Source organism: Dermacentor variabilis, chromosome 6, assembly GCF_050947875.1.
Source record: "Dermacentor variabilis isolate Ectoservices chromosome 6, ASM5094787v1, whole genome shotgun sequence".
NCBI classification, from domain to species: Eukaryota; Metazoa; Arthropoda; class Arachnida; order Ixodida; family Ixodidae; genus Dermacentor; species Dermacentor variabilis.
In genome coordinates, this window is record NC_134573.1 from 26,477,097 (window position 1) to 26,495,419 (window position 18,323).

An 18,323-nucleotide genomic window follows, 5' to 3' on the forward strand; every position below is an offset into this window, starting at 1 on the left:
AGAGTCCGCGTCCTGATGCGAGAACTTTTCGCCTGACTAATTCGCAACCTACCGAAGACCCTAGTTGATTTCTCGACAGGAGTAACGACGATAGAGAAAAATGGATTTGCGCACAAGGCAATATAACCGCCAAGTTATCATGCCTCAGCATGAATCCAAGCAATGGGCTCCGATGATATTTGAGAGACCATCAGGGCCATTGCGCGCGATGAACTGCGCAAGACCTTGCCTTCGTCGCAACCTCAGGTGACCTTGGCCACTGACACGGTCAAGGAGGAACTGCGATGGTCACTGGGAGTTTCCGAAGTGCAGCCCGAATTGCCGCCTCCCATGCCGGAAGCGAACACCTACGCCCCCACCCCATTTGCGCCAGAAGCCCTGCCACCGCCACCCCAGCGTGTGTACCCCGGCGCAACTACCCAAGGAATTAAGACAGACGTGTATCGCGCTCCAGACCACCGCCCACTCTGCGATCACTGCGGAGAAGCCAGTCGCGTCTACCGCAGGGGTACCCATACCGCGACTTGGGACTACGAGGGTTTGCCGTGAACGCGCCGCGCCCACAGCAAGGGGAATGGCCTCGGGATATTATCGGTCACCTCGCCGCCACTCAGTGGAGCCCTCGACGGCCGTCCCGTTCTCCGTGACCACGCCCATTCCTGCCGCCGCAGCGCTGACCATACACTGGAGCAGCCCGGGGCCGGTCCGTTATCCCATATCCGGAAAGCTAAAAGCAGCAACCGATCGAGGTGCGTTTGCTCTTCGTCGAACTGACGAATATCCTTTACTGCCGATGAAGACTCAGAAAAGACTATATCGACGGCATGTCAACGAGACGCCGCCATTCCGACGAAGCGTGGAAGCAAAGAATGCACCGACCAAAGACCTGACGACGCGACGTACCAGCCACACTTCAACGCGATGCAGCCGTGATCAGCTGCCAACACCTAACTGCAACGCAAAACAATGAACCACACTCCTCGACGTACTTCTCGACGACCACGCAGTCACCGCTTTAGCGGACAAAGGACCTGACTTCACCGTCATGAGGGAACCCGTCACCGCCCACTTGAAGCAAGTTAAGACTGCATGGGAAGGGCCTTAAATTCGGACCACTGGAGGACACCTCATAACGCCGACTGCAATCTGCACGCCAAGAATTACCGTTCATGACCGGACCTACCCTGCCACCGTCATTATCATTATCTTCAGCAGTGTCTCCAACAGTGTTCACAAGACGTCATTCTCGGCGTGGACTCCCTGAACCAACGCGGCGCAATCATCGACCTGAAGTCGAAATCGATAACGCTGTCCGAAGATCAAGCGATACCGCCGGAGACCTCTTGCAGTCACCATGCCTTGAGTGGGCTGAAAGGTCGAGTCACTGTGCCGTCTCGCTCCAGCACTGTCATTTCCGTAAGCACTGAAACACCCGCAGACGTAGGCGTCATCGGGGGCGACCACTATTTACTGCTCGACCGTGAAATTTGCGTCGCAAGAGAGATCGCTCGACTGCATGGACGAAAAGCCAAAGGGATACTGATAAACTTCAGCCAGGAGTTCAAACACATCAACAAGGGCGTGACGATCGCGTAGTACATCGAGGAATTTGCGGAAACCAGCACTGCGTTTGTCCTCTCGACGACCATAGTTCCCGAACCAGACTTCGACATAAACCCAAGCCTCCCAATGAATAAGCAGCAACAGCTCAAGGGTCTTCTCTGACGATACAAAGACTACTTTTCGATGTCATCGAGGATTCGACAAACACCTGTTGCAAAGGCTCGCATAGAACCGAGGAATGCACTCGACCACTCCGCCAGAGCCCTTACCGAGTTTCGACGCGAGAACGGGAATCATTAAAGTAAAAGTCGACGCGATGAAGCGCGACGACATTATCCAGCCGTCGAAAAGCCCGTGGGCATCTCCTGTAGTCTTGGTGAAGAAAATAAACGGAACCCTACGTTTCTGCGTCGATTATCGTTGATTGAACAAAATCGCGAAGAAGGATGTATACCCCCTCCCACGGATAGTCGACGCATTGGATCGGCTCTGCAACGCTGACTACTTCTCGTCGATGGACCTCAAATCTGGCTACTGGCAAATAGATTAAAGTGGCAGACCTGTCTTATCTATTTTGATGGCGTGGTCGTCTTCGACAGGAATTTCCACGATCACCTTAGCTGGCATGAGACAGTATTAGAGGCGATCAAGTCAGCTGGATTCACCCTGAGGCCGGAAAAGGGCCGTTTCGCTTGAAAGGACTTCTGTTCCTAGGGCTCGTCATCAACAAATCTTGAGTCCGTCCTGACCAACAGAAGACATCTTCCATCGCTAAGTTCCCGCGGCCCGTCGGCAAGAAGGCAGTGCGCAGATTCCTTGGCCGGTGTGCCTTTTACAGGCGCTTTGTAAGAGACTTTTCAAGAATTGCGGAGCCATTAAACCATCTCACGAAATGTGACGTCGCCTTTAATTGGAAACACGCATTTGGGAAGACGCATTTCAGGAGCTGAAACCACGGCTGCAGTCACCACCGCTGCTTTCGCACTTCGGCGAGCACGCCGAGACAGAAATGCCCACCGACGCAGGTACCGTAGGTCTCGGTGCCGTAATACGCTAGCCGGTGCCGTGATCGGCTAGCGTATTAGCTTACGCTAGCCGGTCACTATCGAATAGAAAGCGAATTAATCTAGGACGGAGAAAAAATACCTGGAGATCATTTGGGCTAAGGCGAAATTTCGGCCTTATGTTCATGGCAGGCACGTCAAAGCGTTAAGCGATCACCACGGCTTGTGTTGGCTGGCAAACATAACGGATGCTGTCGGTCGCCTAGCACGATTGAGTCTCAGACTCCAGCAATTCGACATCGCCGTAGTCTATAAGTCCGGCTGGAAGCATTCTGATGCCGACTGTCTTTCGCGCCCCCTACAGACCCACCACCGCAAGGCGAACTGGATGACGGCGCCTTCCTAGAAACAATAAGCGCAGACGACTTTGCCTATCAGCAGCGAGCAGACCCAGAACTAAGAAACCTTGCTGAGTACTTGATAGGCAAGACTGGCTTTGTGCCGGGGTATTTAGGCGCGGGTTGCCGTTGTTCTCCTTGCGAAACGACATCCCGGTGAAGAAATTTTGCCCAGCCTGCGCTAACTACCTCCTCGTTGTGCCCGAGGCACTCCGGTCATACGTACTGTCCTGCACGCCCTGCACGACGATCAGGTAGCCGAGCACCTCGGATTTTCGTGTACACTCGCAAGAATTCAATAGAAGTATTATTGGCCGCGCCTGACCGCCGACGTCGCCCTTTATGTCAAGACATGTCGTGACTACCAACGACTCAAGACACCACCGACAAGGCCAGGGGGATTACTACAGCCGATCAAGCCTCCTTGCCGACTGTTTCGGCAGGTCAGAATGGATTTGTAGGGACCCTTTACTGCCTCAACATCCGGAACTAAGTGAATCGTCATGATGACCGACTACCTCACCCATGTCGCTGAAACGAATGTTGCGAAATTTTTCGTCGAGAACATGCTGCAGCTACATGGTGCCCTAGAAGTGTTCATCCCCGACTGAAGAGCGGCCTTTACAACAGAGCTCACCCAAGCCAATCTGTAATACAGCTAAACAAGCCACAGGAGGACCACTGCCGGCCATCCACAGACGAATGGTCTTACGGAGAGGCTGAACACGGCCCTTTTCGACATGCTAGCAATGTACGTCGACGTCGAGCACAATACGTGGGATGCCGTTCTGCAGTACGTAATCTTCGCTTATAACACGGGAGCGCAAGAAACGACGCAAATCACGCCCTTGAAGCTGGTTTACGGAAGGATCAAACGCGGCGACAACTCTCGACGCTATGCTGTCACACGTCATGGACGAAGAGAATTTCGACGTCGCGGCCTATCTCCTGCGCGACAAAGAAGTCTGACAGCTCACCCACCTGCGCATTCAGAACCCGCAGAGGGCCGACAGCTGGCACTATAACCTTCGACGACGCTACGTTGAATAGCATCCCGGCGACGTTGTTTGGGTCTCCGTGGACTCCGATACGCCCACGAGGATTTCGCGAGAAACTCTTACGACGCTATTTCGGGCCCTACAAGATGATCCCACGTATCTGTACACGAGACTATGAGGTCGTGCTAGGCGGCATTTTGCAATCACAGTGCGTCGCGTACAACCTGAAGTCGTCCATGTGCTGCGTCTTAAGCCTTCGTATGCCCGCTGACGAACTTCGGGACCTTGTTTCTTTCTTTCTTCGTTTTTTTTTTTTTACTATTCAGTGGTTTTCTTTCCGCTTTCATGTTTCCAGCATCGGGACGCGATGCTTTTTAAGATGTGGTCATTCACTCGTGTGTTAGTTTTTATCTCTATCCGGTGACCGCGCAGTTCACCGGCTAACAAATGTTAAATGTTATCGCTTAGCGCAACACGCGCCTGCGTGATTTGGAACTTACTCGAAGGTTATTCTATCTGCTTTGTCTGCTGTGTAATGCTGTGTAATGTGCTGTGTACTGCTGTGCAACGCTGTGTACCGAACCTTGTGTAATCTCATTGTATGCGCGACGCGAATTATGTATAGTATTTTCTCAAAGGCACACGGGCACCAGCGATAACCTTCGGCGAGTCATGTGTAAAAAGCCAATGCGCTTGGCCCGCTGATCCATAGGCGCCGACTACGAAGGGCGGGGGGGGGGGGCGGAGGCTCTAGGGATTGAAGCAACGTTACTAGACTAGCATGAGTTTTCAAACTCGGCGCAGTTGCGCGGAACCGCCACCCGCGCGCGCCTTCGTGGCGTTGCAGTCGCGTCCAGCTTCACTTCCTCACTACCGGCTACGCGGGCGGGCCGGTCTAAGCACGCGGTGCAGTGAGTGAGTGAAAAAACTTTATTGCAGGTCCGGCGAGGACGCGAACTCGTCGCGCACCCGGCTAGTCCCACGTCGCGACCGGCAGGTCTAGCCCCCCGGCCCGGTCGCGGGCACGCCGGACAGCCAGCCTTTTCTAGAGCGGGGCTACGCAGAAGCGAGTACCACTCCTCCTTGATGAACTTGGGATATGTCGACCCGCACTCCCAGAACATGTGCGCTAGAGTGGAGGTCTGCCCGCAGGAGGGGTACGCGTCGTCGCGATACACGTCCGGGTAAGCCTCGTGGAGAACGGACACACACGGATACGTGCCGGTCTGCAGAAGCCTAAGCGAAACGGCTTGCGCCTTATTGAACTTCGGGTGAGGGGGTGGAAAGACCCTTCTAGACATGTAGAAAAATTTAATAATCTCGTTGCGAGTAGCGGGAGCGTCCCTGTGGCCGTAGGAAGGAGGGGAGTCGGTGCTTCTTGCACAGGAAGCGCGGTCAGTGAGGTCACGCGCAGCCTCGTGAGCAGTCTCATTGAGGTTCGGGGGAGCACCCTCGACCGACCCTACGTGAGCAGGAAACCAGTGGATTGAATGATGCGTGAGAGCTTATCGACTCGAGCTGCCAAGAAGACGAGCAGCTTGCCTGGCGATGCAACCCTTCTGAAAAGCCCTAACTGCCGTTTTGGAATCGCTATATATCTCGGACCCACGACCGTCTAGCAGGGCGAGGGCGATGGCGGCTTGCTCGGCGAATTTCAGCAAGCATGTCATCCGCGAAATTGTTGCCTTCGCCGAGTTTGTTAAGAATATCAGCAGACGATGCCGACGTGCTGCGTACCTGGCTGCATAGGCGGCTATCGGAACGACGTTGACATTTCGGCGCGCCGCTTTTTCTGTGCTCCCAGCAATGCGACGCTTCGCTCGGCGTGGAACAGAGCGATTCCTCGTGCCGACCCGGAACTCTCTGCGAAATCAACGGCACGCGCTCGTGCCACTTCTCCCGCGTTTGTCGTCGTCTTCCACAGCTGGCTGCGTTGCCGTTCATCATTCCAGCGTAGAATTTCACTTCTCTTCTGTCGTCGTAATGGGGAGGCTACGTTTATGGGGGTATAAGCCATTGCTTAAGGGAGTATGAGCCACTCATTGTCTTACGTAACGGGCAGATTTAATTTTGAAGAAATTTCATTTCGGAGAATCACAAGCGGTAAATGGCGTGCTAACCACGCCGCCGAGCAAACTCGAGATATCGAACGCAAGCGACAACGGCGGGCTGCGGGCATACCGTCAGTGATGTCGTTCTCTCCGTCGCAGCCGATTGGGTGTGTGACCTCATAATTGAGAAATACTTTAATGAACTCTCGGGATTAACCCAGCGATAAACACAGGGACCGCACGTTTGAACTTCGCTGGTTAACGATCTTCACGGAGCGGAAGAGCCGACGATGTTTTTTTTTGTGTGTGTGTGTGTGGCTTCTTTGTTCAAACACTCTAAGAAAAAAAGGACTAAAAGGGGTAGGGAGGTTAGTCCTTTTGGGGACTAACTGATTTGCCACAACCATTAGTCCTTTTGGGGACGAACTGACATGGGATGAACTGTTACTCCCCATGCGCTTACTCCTTCAGGGACTAACAGTTGCCCCTGCCCGATGGTCCTCAAGGGAGTAACTGTAATTCGTTCCGATGCTCCGTAAAGGTGTAATTAATTAAAATAGGCATTTATACCCTAATAAAAAAAATTAATGAGCTGAAAAAAAAAACCGTGCCCGACAGCAGGATTCGAACTCACGTCCTTTCGCCCACAGGTCAGGTACTCTAACCACTTCACCACGCCGCTTGTTTTTTTTTTCTTTATTACATGGAAAAGAAAACTGAAGGTGTATTACAAAGTGGACACGACTACACACTTAAAACTCAGGCAAACACACACATGCATCCAACAAGAACATCCAGTCTGGCGGAGGTTCCTGCGCAGCGTAGACACTTCTTACATAAGCAGCACTTTCGCGAAAGAAGGACTTTGTAGATCGCGGGCTTTCGGCATGGCGGTCATACAGTCTACTTCTCCATAGGCTATGTAAACCAAGTACTATGAACATGTCATAGGGAGGACCACCCGTAACCTTAAACGGTAGAAACCTAATTGTATATGGGGTCATGTCAATGTCCTTTTTGAGCGTCCGTTGGAGAATGTCCCAAAAGAATACAGCGTCCCTACAGTCTATGAAGCAGTGATCTATGGTTTCGGCACGTGGACAGAGCCGACAGTTTGTTGACCACGGCACAAAGCAGCCCCTCGAATTCAACCAAGTTTTAACAGGGAGTGTTTCCGAATGTAATTTAAAGAAAAATGTTTTTACTCCAGGAGGTACACACATTTTTCGGACGCGCTTAAGTACATCCTGATAAGGTCGATTTAAATAAGGTGCACGATACAAAGGATCTGGGAAAATAGAGTCCACCAGTGCCGCAGAAATTGCTTTTCGACTCGCAGTGAACACGTACTCCAGGCTGAATCTAACTTTCAAGAAAAGAAATGTGTCAACAACCTCCTTAAGAAAGCCCCAAGGGGCCTGTGGGACATCTTTGGCATTTGATGACACTACTATATTAGGAATATAATGAACTAAACGGAGTTGCAACATTTCACGCAAAAATGGATGGTCATTGTCTCGAAAGAAAAACAGGCGTGAAACAATTTGCCTGATGAAGAGGTGGACTAAACCTAGACCACCACGTTCAAGAGGGAGGAACAGATTGTCGCGCCGCATCGATTCACAACTGGAACTCCAAATAAATGTTGCAAATACGCGATGCAGTGCCTGAAGGCGAAGTCGTGAGCAGTGCAGTACTTGCAGCACATACATAAGACGGGAAGCTAAGAAAACGTTACACACTTCAGCACGAGAGAACATTGACAAATTCAGCCCTCGCCATGAATTCACTTTACGTTGAATTTTGCCAACTTCTCCCGACCAATGAGCGTTGCTATTTCTATACTGTGAGAGAGGCACACCTAAATAACGCAGATCTTCTTTCCATTGAATGCCTGCGTAATGTGATGGCATTGTGGCCCATAATCCGAACCAAAAACCTGAACTTTTTTCAAAGTTAACGCTTGCACCAGAAGCCGCACAATATTCTTCTGTAATTGCAAGAGCAGTCATCACACTCTCTTTATCTGTACAAAAAAAGGCCACATCGTCTGCATACGCAAGAACCCGAACCTCATTAGTGAGTAATTTAAACCCTTGGAAATTTTGTTCTTTAACAATGCTCATACAAAGTGGTTCTAAATACAAGCAGAACAGGAGCGGTGACAAAGGGCATCCTTGTCGTACTGATGATGCAAGCCTAATCGAATCGGAGAGAGAGCCATTCACTATCAGCCTCGTTGAACCATTAGCATAACATATCCTGACGCCTCTAAGGAGCAGGGACCCGATATTTATATGCTCTAGTACAGTAAACAGGAATGAGTGATTTACCCTGTCGAACGCCTTAGCCAGATCTAGCTGTACCATTGCCACCTGTCCAAACCCCTCAGCTACACACTCTAGCACCGATCTCGCAACATGAATGTTCGTCTGAATGGACCGGCCTCTGATGCCACATGTTTGATGATCACCGACCACAGATCTTATTACAACTTGCAAACGGTTAGCTAATACCTTAGCAAAAATTTTATAATCAACATTGCATAAGGAGATAGGCCGATATCCGTCAACTTTTTGCAATTTAGTCTCATCATCGCTTTTGGCTATAAGGACGGTGTGTCCTTCGTACATTGTGGTGGTTAGGTAACCTACTTCCAAGGCCTCACGGTACACCTGAAGTAATAATGGTGATAAGAGGGAACGAAAACACTGATAAAATTCGGCAGTAAGGCCATCGGGGCCGGGCGTCTTGCCCTTCGCTAACGAATCGATGCATGAAGTTACCTCATTGATATCAATGTTTTCATTTGTGTAATTGTAATCATCCTGATTTAACTGGGGCAGCAACGATACAATTTTTTTGGCAGCATCTGTATCCAATGGCTTGTGGTCTCGAAATAGTTTTTGATAATGCTCGAAAAACGCTTTAGTTATTAGAGTAGGGTCATTAACAATGATTCCACCATACTCTATATGTAGGATTTGTTTAGACAGCGCGTGTCGGCGTTCATCACCAAGGGCCCTACTGCAAGGCTGTTCTTCCAGGAAACGCTGCTCTCGCGCACGCACTAGTGCACCTCTGTATTTTTCTGCGTTCAAAGTTTGTAACTGTGCCTTGACCTTATGAATATCATCAATATATTGACCCGGATGTAGGCATTCAAGCTCATGCAATTCACTCAGAAGTTTATACAATGTTTTCTAATTATTCTTTTTTTCAAAGGCCAATATTGATGATTCTTCGATAGCTATCATTTTAACTTCCTGTTTGAATAATTCCCACACAGCAAATAGTGGCAAGTCCTTGCGGCATGATGCATGAGCTATAAGCTCAGTAACACGATTTAAGAAACACTCACGCGAAAGTAATTGGTTATTAAACTTCCACAGCTCCCAGCACATACGCCGACTTTGATACCGACGGCTGCCAAACGATGCTGAGACTAGGCAATGGTCACTAAAGAATATAGGGTGCACAGTGTAACCATATATAAGAGGTAGTGCGCTAAGTGAAACGTAAATTCGATCAAGCCTTGCATGCGAGGTGCCCTGGAAGTGCGTATATCGACATCCTGCCTTTTCATTTTCCCCAATGTCCACAAGCTTATAATCACATATCAGGCGTTGCAATGCATCACTACTTGGATCATGTCTCAGCTTCAGTGACGTACGATCTTGCGCGTTACATACACAATTAAAGTCTCCAAAGAGGACCAATGCGCGATCAGTACAGAAATGATGTTCTAGAGATAAGAAGAAGCACTCGCGTTCACGTAACTTGTTCGGAGCATAAACACACACAAATCTAAAGCTCATACCACTGATATCCATATCGCAACAGATTAGGCGCCCTTCCCTATCTGTAAACAAATGTAGCAAATCACATGGTAAATGTTTTCTAACAAATAACATACAGCCTGCGGAAACGCCGACTGCATGGCTGACACAAACATTATAGTCAGATAGGAATGGAGATAGAGCTGCTTCTGTGTTTTCATCGGATTCAATCTTTGTTTCTTGGATAGCAGCAATGTCTAATTTTCTATTGCGTAACAAATGAAGAAGCTGTACTTGCCGTCGCTTACTTCGTAAGCCACGGACATTTAAAGTGCCAAAATGGAAGGGAAGAGCGCCCGCCATGATTACCTATGTAGGTGCAGCGTCTAAACACTGCTCCAGAGGTGCACCACTCCCTTCTTGATGAGGTGATGCACAATGGGCCTTATGGTGCACGTTAACACAAGGGACATCTGCAGGAGTAGGCGTTCCCCGGAGCGGTTTTGTCAACTTTGACACCTTGGGAACGCGAGCCTCTTTTCCCGAGGGCGATGAATTGTCAGATGGCGCTGGACGCTTCTTAGCGGCCTCGCACATCGATCCAGATTCCACTGACGGTGGGCGATCTTGAACTGGTGGCGATTCTGCCCATGACACAGATGGTTCGTCGTCAGGCGCTTTCGTCGCATCCTCGCTCGCAGGCTTCTGGCTGAGGCTAATGTCAGCCGATGACGGCTTAATCTGTTCTTGTCGATGAGTCTCAGGGAGTGTTTCTCCAGTTGCATCCACAACTTCGGTCACGTCCATGAGATGATCGGTGATGGTATCATCCTCAGCTGGTCTATTTCCACGAAGCTTGTCAGCGTAGGTTCCGACGCATGCATCTGCAGGGTGACCGTAGCGGTGACAGTTACTGCAGCGTGGTGTTCGACATTGTCGCCGGATATGCCCAACTCTGTTGCACCGGAGGCAAAGTGGTGGTCGGCCAGGTACCAAGATAAGGCACTGGTGGCCATATATGCTCAACAGATGTGGCAGATTACTGGCAGAAACGCCATCTTTCAATGTGAACGCCACGTCTCGGTTAGTCATTTGCCAGCCCTCCATGCCGTCACACAGCCACATTTCTCTCGTGATGGACTGCACTGTGCCATATGGCTCTAGCGCTTCAACAATCCGTCTCTGTTCGAGGTGTGGGGGAAGCCAAAGAAGCTTCATCTTGATATTCTTGCATTCAGGGTCAATGACAAGGCACTTGAGGCCCTTCACCAACAACTCGCCTTTGTCGACAAGTTTCTGTTTCGCGATGCTATTAACGCATGTCACCAACCACAAATGGCTCATCTGGTATTGTCCAGCGCCGAGTATGTCAGTTGCATTTAGCACTGACAGGAGAGCATCGCGAAAGTCCGGGGCTCGATACGGCCGCCCTGCCAGGTCAGCATGCAGGAAAACTGAATTGAGGACGGTGTTGCCAGTCGGTAGACGAGGAAGAACGACTTTATAATTACCGGAATCGGTAGATGACGGCGGGTGTGATCCTCGGCCAAGGGCCGATGCGCTGTTTCCAGCGGAGCTCATCGCAAACGTGGCCGTTCGAACAAGCCTCTTCTTCTTCCATCACCACCACGCCGCTTGCTTGGCAAGACGGGCTATTTCGACAAGGTTAAGCATGGGAACGCAAGTGCGGCAATATAAAAGTGACTGTATTTTGTGCAAGCTATACAGTCAGAGTCTAACGTTGAGTGTACTTGCAACCATAAGCGACTGCGAAAAGAAATCAGCCCGAGTATTTTTAGGGTGATTTAAACTGAGGCACTACGCCATGTATACGTGTAGCGATTTCAAACGGGGCACCGAAGACGACAGAGAAGGGCAATTTCTCTGTCGCTTAGCGCGTGCCGTTTGAGCTACACATCGCTTCAGTTCGCAACCTCCTTGGAACGGAAGGAACTTAGGTACTATAGACCAAGAAAATCTAGCCGTCTATCAGTGACTGGCGCGTTTAATGTGTATCGCTCACTTATGGGGTGCGCACGAAGGGCATGCCTCTTCACATTCCAGTTTTAAGTTTCACGTAATTTTCTCACGAAGAGGCAAGGTACTGCTTTGCATGTAGTTCAATAGACAATGCACGAACTTCGAACCATTCACGATTTATAGACAATACCGTTTTCGCCGCATCGCTCCATGACACGGACGAAAACAGCGAAGTGCCTGGGGAGTAACTGTTGCCGTTCGTCCTCCCATTGCTCTCTTTCCGAGCAGGGACTAAACACTTACTCTCCGAAATTTGCACACGGCCCGCACATTCATGCAGTTAGTCCTTTGAGGGACGAAAGCGCCCTTTTTAGGACTAACGGCGCAGTTACTCCCGTTTTCTCCGGGATTTTTCTTAGAGTGAAGACTAACCTCATCTTTCTATTTGTAGCGCTTCTTTGGCGTGGTGACAAGCTTCGGTAGGGATGAAGATCATCCTACAATCACGCACTTTGGACAATCACGCACTTTGGCTGGTCTTCAGGTTCCTGAGCCTTGCGCGAAACCTTAAGACGACAGGAAGAAACATACGACATTTAGAAACGCAGCTTCTCCGCTTCGCTGTATGCGTTTCTTCCTTTCGTACAGTTTACCCGTCTTTCAGTATGAACCAACTGGCCCGATAAATCTTATTGCTGTAAGTGGATACCGCTTTCTCATGGTATCGCTAATTCGGACAAGGGAGAAAGCCAGCCAGCGTCAAACCAGTGTTGCCAGGTCGGACAAGGCGGCGTACCAAAGCTAAAGAAACTGTAGCCCAAATGTAGCCAAGAACAAAAAAGAGGAAAACAAATTTGTAGCCAATATAGCCATTTTAATTTATGCATACATTCTCACATTCGACGGCGGTAATCCCTTTTTGCTCAAGCCATCGTAAGAAAAAGTCCGTGACGCTGTGATGGTACACTCTTAAACAAAATTACACCCTTTTGCTACAGAACGATAACCGTCATCTGCCTTGTCCGCATTTCCTTTCTTTAACTCGGCGAGCCCGGTAGTTCCACACTCTAAGAAAAGTTTGCACCCTTTGGAGTGTATCTCTGCCACACAACAATAATCGTCGTCTGCCTTGATGCGTTTCCTTTCTTGAAAATGCTGCGCCCGCTACTTTCCTGTCGGAAATGCTATGTCATGCTGATAACGCGCATGCCGTTCGGTACTGGAAAGTACCGGGCTCGCAGCGTTAAAGAAAGGAAACGCGTCAAAGCAGACGACGATTATTGTTGTGTGACAGATATACACCCCAAAGAGTGCAAACTTTCGTTAGAGTGCAAGACACGCACGGCATGCCCGTTATCAGCCTGACAGAGCATTCTCGACAGGAAAGTAGCGAGCGCAGCGTTTTCAAAAAGAAAACGCAAGCAAGACAGTTGAAGATAATTGTTGTGTGGCAATCATACACCCCAAAGGATGTACATTTGTTTAAGATTGTAGAGTGTACTAGTGATGATCGACCCTTGACATCCACAACAGCGACATCACGCTTGCACACAGAAAATTTTTTTGTTGGCCCCGGAAACTCATGTTCCAATGAATCGCTGCTGAGGGAGAACCTCTCGACATGAATATCGAATGTAAGCTCGAACAAAAAACTTTGGGGACTCTTAAAGCGACTGACAAGTAGCCAGAATGTGTTGTAAGACGTCAATGGAAATGAAATGATCATGATTTCTAGTGATAGAACCAGGTACGCTGCTCGCAATTGAAGTAGGGATTATAACTTTAAATTGGCCGGCAAAGAAAATCTCAAAGGCCAGTAAGTGGCGAGGCCTGGCAAATAAATATTGGTACCCCGGATGTAGTCTATGAGATTATTGTAAGTAGGCTGTTATTAAGTGCAACATAATTATTGCTTAAAATTGCAGTTGCTATAATATTAGACACTTGCGTTTTATGCTATGCTTCGGAAATCAAAAGCGCACGCATGGCTACGGCCGCATGCTGAACTGCGTGTCACGTGTGAAACCGTCGTTTCGTTTTCAATCCGACTGGTTTCGCCTTGACTGTTTAACTCTTTCCGTACCGCGCCCATTGGACATAGTTATCCCGCTAACGAAAGTTTGAAACGCCGCTTTCGAGACCTTCCGCACCGCTCACGGACACACTGCGCCATTGGACGCGAACGAGGAGAACCACATTTTTGTTTTCTAAGCAGTTAGATTTTTTCATGCCAGGCGGTAATTTTTTAATGCGCTCCGAAGTTCCGCGATCGTCAAAGTAGAAAGCAAAGATGGCCGTCTCCGGGAACGGTGCGAGCGCTTCCAAAGACCGCAGATGTCGCGATTCTCCTAGGTCTACGGCTGATTTTATCGATGGACCGAGCAGCAGTGAGTTTCAGGATGCTGCCTATTCGTCGGACTTTGATAGTGACGACGATACAAAACAACCCGGCCCGCCTTGCTGTAGTGCTTACAGTTAAATTTTTGTAGTGCGATACTTACCTGTTCAATGAAAAATTTTGATTTTTTTCGGAGATAGTGCCCATTAGACGGAATACATATTGCATATCTCATATTTTTGTTAAATATTCTTCTTAGTAAACACAAGCGCGTCTTTACAAACTTTGTTCAATTTTATTCCACAATCTTGCTTCTGGCAATTTGTCTTTTTTATGACGTACATCTCGACGCATTCGTCAAACGCACGCTAAGACGCAACCCTCCGACAACATCTTCGGCATTCCAGACGCCTCCCAGCCTACCGTACGCAAGCGCAGTCGGAATCAGAACCTCCCTCAACTTCCTTTGCACGAAGAAAAGATAATTCTGCGGCCTCACGGAGGTCTTTGCCTCGATAAGTGGACGCGCCCAGAACTCGCCAGTGCTCTATGGAGTGCTGCCGGCTTGACCACCGACGATCGTCAGGACATCATATTCCGACTGTGACCTCAGCAGAACTCGGCAATCATCAGCACACCCCAGTAACACGTAACCGACGCATTGTACAAGGTGAGGGAGCTGAACCTTGGTCAGCGGGTCTAACCCATCACAACATATTTTGCGGCCCCAGACAACTCATGCAAGGGAATTCCTCCTGGTCTTTTGCCCGGTACACAGTCTTCCAAGCTATTGGATGAGGTTTTGGCTCCTGGAACTCAAATACTTCAAGCAAGAATGATGGGTCAAACCAACGTTGTGTTGGTAACATTTGGAGAACTTAAAGTGCCTCGCTACGTGCGTTTCTATGCTGCAGAACTCCGCTGCTACCCCCATCGACCCCGCCAACTGGTCTGCAAGATATGTCACAAGCTCGGCCATTGGGCTGATTACTGTCCTACGCCGCACGTGGTCATTTGCGCCACGTGCGGGACTGACAACCCCACCCCGTCACATCCGTGCACCCCACACTGCAGATCCTGTGACGGGACCCACCCTACAGCGGATCCAAGCTGCCCGCGGCGTGCTAGGCAGAGACTGAACAAAGCTTTGGTGTGGAAAGCTCTCCAGAAAGAGCAGCGTGAACGCCAACCCTCCAGCGACCCGACCAGTACCTCAGATACGACGGAGACCCGAACGTCGCGCGCCCCAACGAAGGAGACCAGACAAGACCGGTCGGAGATACCGGTTCGAGATACTGTCGCAAGTTCCGGACCCGCTCGAAGTCTCGGTCCCGATCCCGCGAGGCATCGGTGCGCCTCCCAGAGAAGCGCCCTCCTTCCCCACCTTCCCAACAACCCTACAAGAAGGCCCTGCAGACCAACGCCCCAGCCAGGGTGACTATGGTCCCTTCAAGGGTACAGCGGACCCCGGAGAAGAAAGAAGCAATGGAGGCGCCTCGGGAGGTAGGTCGGGCGCAGGGGCCCCCACAGCTCGCTCCGCCCCGTAAATCTCTCCCTACCCCTTCCCCTATTACCAATTCGTTACCAAATCCCGATCCTCTAATAGAAATAGCCCGCCTACGTCGTGACATGGAGGCGCGCTGTGAGCGCCTGCAAAAACAAATGGACGCGCTGGTGGCAGACATGAGCACTAGTATGCAGGCGGCTCTGTACAGGACAGAACGCCAAATTGAGGCCCTTCAAATAGTGATTACGGAGCAAGTGAAATCATGTATAGAGTGTACTTTCGCATGCATGCAAGTTCCTGAGCTTAGCGGTAACAACGAAAGCGCGCTTTCAGACCAACGCTCTCGGCTACAACCTTCAAATGTGGGCACCCGGCGCCCGCATCCCTATGCACGACCGCCTGCTTCCTCTCGCAATGATGATGGCGCCGCGTAACGCGGAGCAACTAGTGGTGTGGCAGTGGAATTGTAGGGGATTCCGCCGAAAACGAGGTTCCCTACAGCAGTATATCGCCACATCCACGAACCCTCCCGATGTCATTCTCTTACAGGAAGTCAATTGCACCCCTTCTTTATCTGGCTACAGCACGTTCTCGGGTGTCTCTCCTCTTGTGCGAGCCTTAGTTTCGATACATGTCACATGTCGCATGCATACCACTAACATTAACATTCCTCACCAAATATTGGAAATAATTACGCAAGGTAAACGCAGCGAGGGTCTGTTTATACTCAATGCATACAGTTCCCCCCGTTCGCGAACGCGCTGTTTTCAGCACCTACTAACAGAATTTGGTAGGTTTGGACGGGTTTGTGTGGTGGCCGGCGACTTTAACGCTCCGCATACTGCATGGGGTTACGTTAAATCGCAGGCTAAAGGGACCCGCTTATGGAATGCCATCTGTAACATGAGATACACACTCCTTACCGACCCAGAGCACCCAACTCAGATGGGCAACAGCGTATCTCGTGACACCTGCCCTGACCTTACCTTCGTGCGCAATACTGGCCCAGTCGTTCCGCACGGGCCTTTAGAGGAGCACCTTGGTAGTGACCACTACATTGTGGCGACCACCTTTTCTATACGGGGTGCGCGCAGGCCCGAGCGAGATGAGCGTATAACGGATCAGGCGAAATTCAGGGAACGTCGCCAGGACCCACCTGAGCGCCAAGGGTAGGAACGCTGGCTTGACTGTCTCGCACAAGATCTAGAGGCCACCACGAGCACACTGCGCACCACAACCGAGACACCAGACATATACCCGCATTTACTTCATCTTTGGAACGCCCGCACAGGGTTGACACGACGATGGAAACGACAACGCCTCAACCGAAAACTTCGGAAACATATAGATCAAATTACACGGGAATCTCAGGAGTATGCAGAGATCCTTACGAGGAATAACTGGCGAGGATTTTGCGATCGCCTCTCAGGCACATTGGGCACAGCAAAAACGTGGTCGATTCTTCGCTCACTCACAGATCCCACCACAACAAAGGGAAAAAAATTTCAACAGCTGCACATCCTAATGCACGAGTACAGGGACGATGTCTCGACACTCCTCAGAGAGCTAGAGAAGCATTTCATACCCACAGGCCCGCCGCCACAGTACCCTGGCTATCCTTATGTAGGCGAGGCGAACGAATTGCTCGATGCAGACATCACATCTGACGAGGTGCGGGTGGTCCTACAACACGGCACCGGGAGCCGACCACATCCGATTCTCCACCCTTCGTAACCTCAGTGACGCGGATATTAACCACCTCACCCATATCTTCAATGATTGCTGGGGCAAGGGCATGCTTCCCCAAGCATGGCGACACGCCGACATCACGCTGATCCCCAAACCGGGCAAGCCTGTTAAGGTTCAAACTTACGACCCATCTCCCTAACATCCTGCATTGGTAAGCTCATGGAGCATGTACTCTTGCGGCGTCTGCAGCCCTTCCTCGAAGAAAAATCATTCTTTTCTAACTCTCAATTCGGATATCGGGCTCATCTGTTTGCCAAAGATGTGCTTTTACAATTGCGGGAGGAAGTCATAGGACCTCCGTCGTCCGCCCAAACGAGAACACTCATCGCCTTTGACCTAAAAGGGGCATTCCATAATGTTGAACATGACCTCATCCTTCGCAATGTTGCCCATTCACACTCTGGAATTCGTATGTACAACTATATCCGCGTATTTCTTCGAGATCGCACAGGCACCGTAGGAATAGGACCGCATCGATCCGGTACGATTCGCCTTGTAGGACGTGGAACACCCCAGGGCTCAGTTCTTTCTCCTACTCTATTCAATATCGCGCTCGCAGGGCTCCCCCGGCTACTCGACAAGATCCCTGATGTCGCTCACGCTATTTATGCGGACGACATTACTATCTTGTCGACGCGGGGTTCCGACGGAGCCATCCAGGACCGACTGTAGCAAGCAGTCGATACAGTTTCCGAGTACGCGAGAAAATGCGGCTTAAGATGTGCTCCGGCAAAGTCGGAGCTCATAATCATTCGACCCCGGAGCCGTTCCTCTACTCCCCCTATCACTGCACGTGGATGGCACACCGATACCACAGGTTAATCGTGCTCGTATCCTCGGCCTACACGTCCAAGGGGATGCCAGGTCAAACTAGACTGTTTCCCTTCTATCCCGACAGATTGAGCAAATTCTGGCCATGATCCGGAGGGTCTACAACAGGCGCTGGGGCCTTCGAG

The 18,323-nt window shown here is 50.3% G+C and overlaps 1 protein-coding gene across 1 annotated transcript; it reads right to left on the reverse strand.

The window, feature by feature from the left end:
* Window positions 1-10,162: 10,162 nt before the first annotated feature.
* On the reverse strand, window positions 10,163-11,374 carry LOC142586069 (uncharacterized). The gene has a single exon (XM_075697334.1). It carries the CDS (start codon window positions 11,372-11,374, stop codon window positions 10,163-10,165), a length of 1,212 nt encoding a protein of 403 aa, XP_075553449.1.
* Window positions 11,375-18,323: the final 6,949 nt, after the last annotated feature.